This window comes from Pyrgilauda ruficollis, unplaced genomic scaffold (genome assembly GCF_017590135.1).
Source record: "Pyrgilauda ruficollis isolate IOZ18807 unplaced genomic scaffold, ASM1759013v1 scaffold11, whole genome shotgun sequence".
Classification (NCBI taxonomy): domain Eukaryota; kingdom Metazoa; phylum Chordata; class Aves; order Passeriformes; family Passeridae; genus Pyrgilauda; species Pyrgilauda ruficollis.
In genome coordinates this window covers 5,451,367-5,457,981 of record NW_024509210.1, presented here as the reverse complement: position 1 = coordinate 5,457,981, position 6,615 = coordinate 5,451,367, and the positions used below count along the sequence as shown (strand labels likewise).

At 40.4% G+C, this 6,615-nt stretch overlaps 1 protein-coding gene across 3 annotated transcripts in view; it reads left to right on the top strand.

Moving 5' to 3' along the window:
- The first annotated feature begins 399 nt into the window (after positions 1-399).
- WAPL (WAPL cohesin release factor) overlaps positions 400-6,615 on the top strand; it is a 64,293-nt gene continuing 58,077 nt past the window's right edge. The window contains exons 1-2 of one of the 3 annotated variants that reach the window (XM_041475527.1): positions 400-618; positions 3,004-3,527. In XM_041475527.1, coding sequence (XP_041331461.1) covers positions 3,026-3,527 — 502 coding nt within the window. In that variant the 5' untranslated portion in view covers positions 400-618; positions 3,004-3,025. Of the gene's footprint in view, positions 619-1,395; positions 1,536-3,003; positions 3,528-6,615 lie in introns of those variants that run through there. The other 2 variants (XM_041475534.1, XM_041475517.1) reach the window with 2 other exon arrangements.

Genomic DNA, 6,615 nt, shown 5'->3' with positions numbered 1-6,615 from the left:
GCCTGGAGGGGCGTGCGGGGCCGGCGCCCCCGGCCCGGCGCGAAGTTGTGGGGCGGGAGTTCGCCCGGGGGTGAAGTGCCGGCGGGGTGCGGCTCCGCGGGCCGCGCCGCCCGGCCGGGCCGCGGCTGCCCCGGGCACTTGTGTAATGTGGGCCGGTGGTGCGGCGGGGCGGGGGAGGCGGCCGGGCGGGAGGGGAAATGACATCAGGGAGCGGTGGGGTGACCCGGTTCCGCTCGAACCCACACCCCCCCCCCGCCGCAGGGGGAGGGAGGAAAAAAAGAAACTGTCACCGTGGGATTTCATCAGCTCCTTCTGCCTCCGTGCATTTAGCCTATTTTTCTTTCCTTTGATTATGTAAGAGGAGCGGTATAGAGAGGAGCGATGAGTAGGGGTGGCTGATGGGCTTCCTGGGGAATTACCGGGGTTTTTGTCTCCAGTTGGTCTGCCGAGTTAGCGCTGGGAAATGAGGGCGAACTGTGTTTTGGGTTTTTACGCGTATTTACGTTGCTTGCACTTCTCCAAATGGTGCAGCACAATGCAGGCGAAGGAGGCAGGGAGTGGAAACAGAAACTGACCAAGTGTTTTATTTCCCTATGAGTGAAAAATCAACAGAAAACTGTAAGTAAGGAGTAAAAATCCTGTTCTGTTGATGCTCTTGTGTAAGGAGGCACCTCTTTATGTTCATATCTAAGATACGAGTTTATAATAGCATAGCGTATTTATATTTTCCTAATACTCACCTTTTAACCTGTGCACATTATATTGAGTATTAATTTGGGTTTTGGTATTTTGATTTAAACTTTCTTACGAGATGATCCTAATTTTAAAATTTATAAATAAGAAAATTTGGTTTACTTTCTGAAAATTAGCTCCTCTTGACTACAGAAATCTTCTCTTTGGAACTGCAAGCACAAGCCATAATTCAAATCTGTCATTATCTTTGCATAGGCTGGGAATATAGTATCAGAAGTACTTGTTTGAGTACCTTTTATAATGCTTATTATAACTAATACTTATTGGAGTCTTGAGGATTTAGGGAAGAAAGTCTGCTAGTGGTGAGTGAAATGTTTTTTTCTTTCCTGTAAGTTGTTAGAAACTGAGATATTATTCAATATTTTGCTTTGGCTTCTGCAGCTCAAAAACCTGGCTATTCTGGTCTAAAATATTTTGGTTGCTGTTAGAAATATTTACAAGCATCAGCAAAATAAAACTGGTAATTTAGATTTAGTTTGCTGTTTGCTTTCTAAACTATGCGTAGATAGAAAGTAGAAAATTTGAGCTACTTACAGGGGAGGAAAAAAGTTTGTCAGTGATGTGTGTGGGGAAAAGAGGAGATGGGGTTAAAGAGTGCTGTCTCCTAGGAGCAGCCAGGAGCCCTCTGAAGAGTGGGCTTTTGCAGCAGAATTCTGCTCAGCAGATAAGCACCTGCCTTTACCTTCTCTCATCTGCACCACTGGGAAAAAGAACCTTTCCCAAAGTGGTGTTCCTGTAGCTCTCCTGCATTGCATCACCTGGTAAACTTCTGGAGTTCAAATGTGAGCATTTTAATTCACTTAACGTTTTCTCCATGGATTTTCTCCCCATGAATTGCTCGGTTCCTATAAGTGAAGGTTGGCCTGGTCTAATAGAGCAAGACTATTATTAGTGAGACAGTCTTGCTAGAATGAAGTGATAGAGGGACATTTCTGGAAAGCAGTCTGGCAATTTTGGCAGAAGTAAGACTGACACTTCAGGTTGAGAAACTGGGTGTTGAGATAAAAACTAAAATAGGAATGACAGTATGTCACATATGCAGGGAGTAATAATAAAAACAGTTGTACTGAAAAAATAGATCATGATAAGTCAAATAAAATTATTTTAACTGCCATTTTTCATATACTTTATATGAAGTTAGTTAGCATTTCAAAAGTTAGATTTCTTTGATTCTGTAGCTTAAATAATTGTCTTTTTCAGCAGACTTTTCTCCAGTATGGAGAGGAATTTCAGAGAGAAAGATGGACTTGATTAGATTCAGGCTGACTATAAGGAATTGCAATTTCCTATCCATGTCTGGGCCAAAATGAGAGAAATAGTGGTTTGCAAAACAGATATGAGGGTTTGGGGTTTGTGTTGTCATTTGTCCAGTAGTTGAAGTATTTGTTTTTGGGTAAAAATCCCCCAGGTGGTCTGTCTTCCTTCTTGAGTTAAACAAAAGTAGAAAAAGAACACGTGCAAGGAACTCTTAATTGTGTTCCTGTTTAATCTGTTACTTTTACCCTTCTGCTCTTCTGAGCAAGCTGTGGAGTGGTTGTGCTTGTAAGGGCCAGTGAACAGTAACAGTTTACGTGGGCCTGCTGAAGGTGTCCTCCATGTTCTCCAAAGTGGTTTGAGCAGTGTCTCTGTTCTGTCCCTTGATGAATCAGATTTACTTGTGGGGGGTTGCTGTGCACCAGTCCTGACCACATCATGTTACCAAGTAAAACACTTGTTAAGTGAGTCTGAGTGCGAGAGGTGAGCAAGGGATGGAGTTGTCGTCATTGTGATTAATTAGTACTTAAAATACATGTACAGCAAAGTGAAATATTGACAGTTTTTATATTTAACTGGCAAGAGATTTTTTTATGCCATGCTGTGCTTTTGGACTCTAGGAGGGAGCTACGTGTTCAGATGTGGTGAAAGTACTGCTGAGTTGTTTCATGATCTTTTATGATAGTGCCTTCTGTACTTGAAAATATAAAATTAGAGCAAACCAATAGCATTCTTAGAAGATTTTTCGTAAGGATTGTGTTGTTGGTTTATAAATGTGCAAGCAACTGAATTTTGATTTATTTTAGTGGCTTAGTGCAGAACCTTTTGCCATAATGACAGTCACATGTGAATGAGTCTAGAAAGAAGCAGGTGATGGATCTGTTGCTTGTGTGCAGTGTACATGCCTGATGCTTGTAGGCCCAATAAAGGGTGTAAGTAACAATCATTTGTGCTGGAGAAGTGATGACTTGATGTTTCTTCTTTCTTTCACAACAGAGAATATGAAACAGGAGCCAAAATGACATCCCGATTTGGAAAGACCTACAGCCGGAAAGGGGGAAATGGCAGTTCCAAGTTTGATGAAGTGTTTTCCAACAAACGGACCACCCTTAGTACAAAGTGGGGAGAAACCACCTTCATGGCCAAATTAGGACAGAAGAGGCCCAGTGTCAAACCAGATATTTCTGAAGTTCCTAAAAAACCCAAAGTTGAAGATGAGGTAACAGAGGATCCATTTGGATTTGACAGTGATGAAGAATCTCTTCCTGTGTCTTCAAAGAATGTGTCACAGGCTAAAAGCTCCTCTCAGCTGGAACCTGGTGAAGCTGCTCAGTCTGAGGACTTCACTCCTCTACTTGAAGCAAACAGCAGAATTAATCAGCCAGACAGTGGAGAAAATGTTGCCTCCAGCAAGTGCATACCTTTTGACAATACTGTTCCTCTCTTGAAAGAAAAGAGCACAAGCAGAAGTGTGGAAGATGGAGAATGCAAGGGCAGCAGTGCTAAACTTGTAACTGCAGGTGCGTTTGCTCAACTGTGCATATACTTCTGTTTTTTCTCTAATTTTTTATTGATCTCCCTTTAAACTTTGTGTTTCCAATGGATTGTTAAGTATTCTGATAAAACTGGATGGCAATTCTTAATTGTAAACAATTGTAGAGGATACTCTATTTAACCAAGAGCATTAAGGAGCATTGTGCATTTTACACATTTACTGCTCTGAGGTCGTTGGCACTGTAATGCGTATGTACACATCGAGGTACAGGGCTTTAGCTTCAGTGCAGTGTGTTAGTCCACTTAGTCCAGTTATTCCATAAAATGGAACAATAATGGTCCTTTTCCAAAATTGCTGAGTGCATTTGTGGTTTTTAAACACATATTTTGAATAGCGATAAGTTAGTGGTAGTAGAATTTAGTGTGGGTATGTGTTTACAGCCGTGAAGGTGCAGATATACCTTAAGCCATGCTTTGTTTCATTATTTGGGTGGGAGAAGTAGTTTTCTGAACTTCAGCTGCAAAAACATTTTCTGTGTGTAATTAGCACAACTGTGTCGGTGTGTACATAAAAAACTTCAGACCTGCGAGACTGCATTCTGTCAGACTTCCTTTTAGAGGTGTTTTTGGGCTCTGGAGTGTTTGTAAGACAGCTTAATACTCTTTAGAGGGGAGTTCACAGGGCCCATGGAGCTGAACAGCACTGTAATTTTCTTCAAGTCGTTCTTTGAAAAGATCTGATGTTGTTACATCTCATGAGAGGTTTTTGTATAATGGGCTGATTAAACCACAACTTCTATAATTGGGTAGAAGATCACATTAGATGAACCTAGATGAAGATGACACCTACTGACTTGCTCTGGGTTATCAAAATCAATTTTAATGAGAAGAACTTATATAACTTTCATTTCTCAAATACAGTTAACCCAGGGATGAGAAATTTGAGTGGACTTGTTCAGTTGTTAATGCAGTGCTGAATAGTAGAAGATAGTCACAGTTCACTTATTTTTAATATATATGTTAGGGATCTAATTCAAGAAAACCAGGAAACGCTGATTTGAGCTATAGTTTGACAGACACATTTGTAGGATGTGTAATTGTCTTTTGATCTTGCTCTTTATTTTTGCTGTTAAAATATTTCTTGATTTCATATGATTTTTAGTTGCTGTCTTTAAATATGATTCATCCTCAGACTGGAAATAAAAATTACTGGATTTTAAAGTTTGAATATAGTTTTCATAAGAAATGGAGTAAGTTCATCCCCCAATATTTCCAAGGGGCAGAAACAGTGAGTTTCCTTGGTGTTATCGAGAGATTGTAGTAGAACAGGTTTTACAGTGAAATGGTTTCCTTGTAGACAGCCTTTGTCAGAACAGTATTTTCCATGTTGGAAAAGAAAGTGAGAGAGCTGTGGGACGAAAATGTGATAGAGCTCTGAAAATTCATAATGTGTGAAAGGCCAAGAGGAACAGAATTCAACAGTTTCATTGGTGCTTCCTGATTCCAGTGGTGTGGAAAATAATAAAATGCAATATTTAGCACAGAAAAGCTCACTTATTTAAATTCTAGAGCTCCTTGCTAGACAATACTGTGTATATCATAAATATACAGCTCTGAACAGAAGGAAGCTGATGAATCTTGGTGGATAAGTCCATCCAGTTTTTGAGTGTGGTGGTGGTCTGAATGCAGAGGGGGAGGTTACTTTAACAACAGTTTACTGAAGTTCTGTTCTGCAAGATTTTCTGAAATATTTGTTACTGATTCTGGCAGTTCAGCCAGAAGTAGTGAAGGAGAAGGTGTATCTTGATCTGATGGTTCTGTTCTTTCAGAACACCAGTTCTTCTGTTGACACCCAGACAAATGAAGATAAAAACCCTTTTCATATCTTTCTTCAGAAATTAAACTCAGCTGAGAATGAATCTTTGCAGAGCATCCTAGGAGAGTCTTGGGTTTTCTTACCCTCATTTAAAGACTGCAGTCTTGGTGGTAGTGTTTCTTTTTGTCAGTTAGTGTAAGTAACACTTGGATGGTTTAAGCTGCTATTATGCTTGTGTGTAAACTGATCCAAAATAAATAAAAGTTGTCTCTGAGGACGTTGCTCAGCACACTGAGCAATTAGAGATAGTGGTGTATAGTCACCCAGTGTAAATGTAGGTACTTCAAAGGCTTCTTTGTTGTAGTGACTGTTCAGTAAAGTTTAATGGGGAGGCTCTTTGGAAACTACAGAGAGTTAATTTGATTGATTTGGGATAGGGTTCTGGAGGATGAAGGGCCTTGGGAGGATTGTAATAGTGTATGTACCTCAACTGCTTACATGTCCTTGCCCTCCCCATAATAATTTTCTGCTTCCTGGTGACTCTTGAACTCCACCAGATTTGTCCAAAGGGCTTAGAGATCCTTGAGACAACAAGCTTGACTATTCCTGATGAGGAAAGGAAGGGGTGGGGGCTGGGAGGGAAAGCAGGCAGGTAGAAGAACATTAATATTCCCAGTGTAAGGAAGACTGCAATGTGAGCTCAACCTTAACCCACATACAGCACTGTATCTCTGGGTGTGGGAAATTAGGCTGTGCTGGTACTGATGTTGAAGTAAGTACTTGTTAATTTGTTTTAAAGTGCAGTTTTCTAGTCCTTGTCCTCATACTGCCTAGACAGTGCATGAATAAAGGTCTCAGGACTCCCAGAGAGCATGAGCCATCGTTGTGTCTAAATTCTTAACATAGGTGAAGATAATGCTAAGAGTTACACTGAGTTGAAAAATGTGACTTACCATGGCTTTGCACAAACTGAGAGGTACAGTTAATTCTGCTCCAATTGTATTATCCTGCCTCAGTGGCCATTTCTCTGGACATTAAAATGAAGGTAGTGCAATGTCAGTTAGTTTTAGCTAATGGTTGGTATTAAAAAGCAGTTGATTTGGGGGTTTGTTTTAGTAGTTGTGCAGCTGTGAAACAGTTCAGGATCTGTATCTTTTATTTAAAATGGTAGAACTTACTGGTCCTTTTTTTTTAATAGCCTTCAGCTAGTGCTTGTAACAATCTCATTTTAAAGGCTTTGAGAAGCTCTTAATGTGGAAAGCTTCTCATAATCTTACCCTAATGTTGCTTGGTCAAGA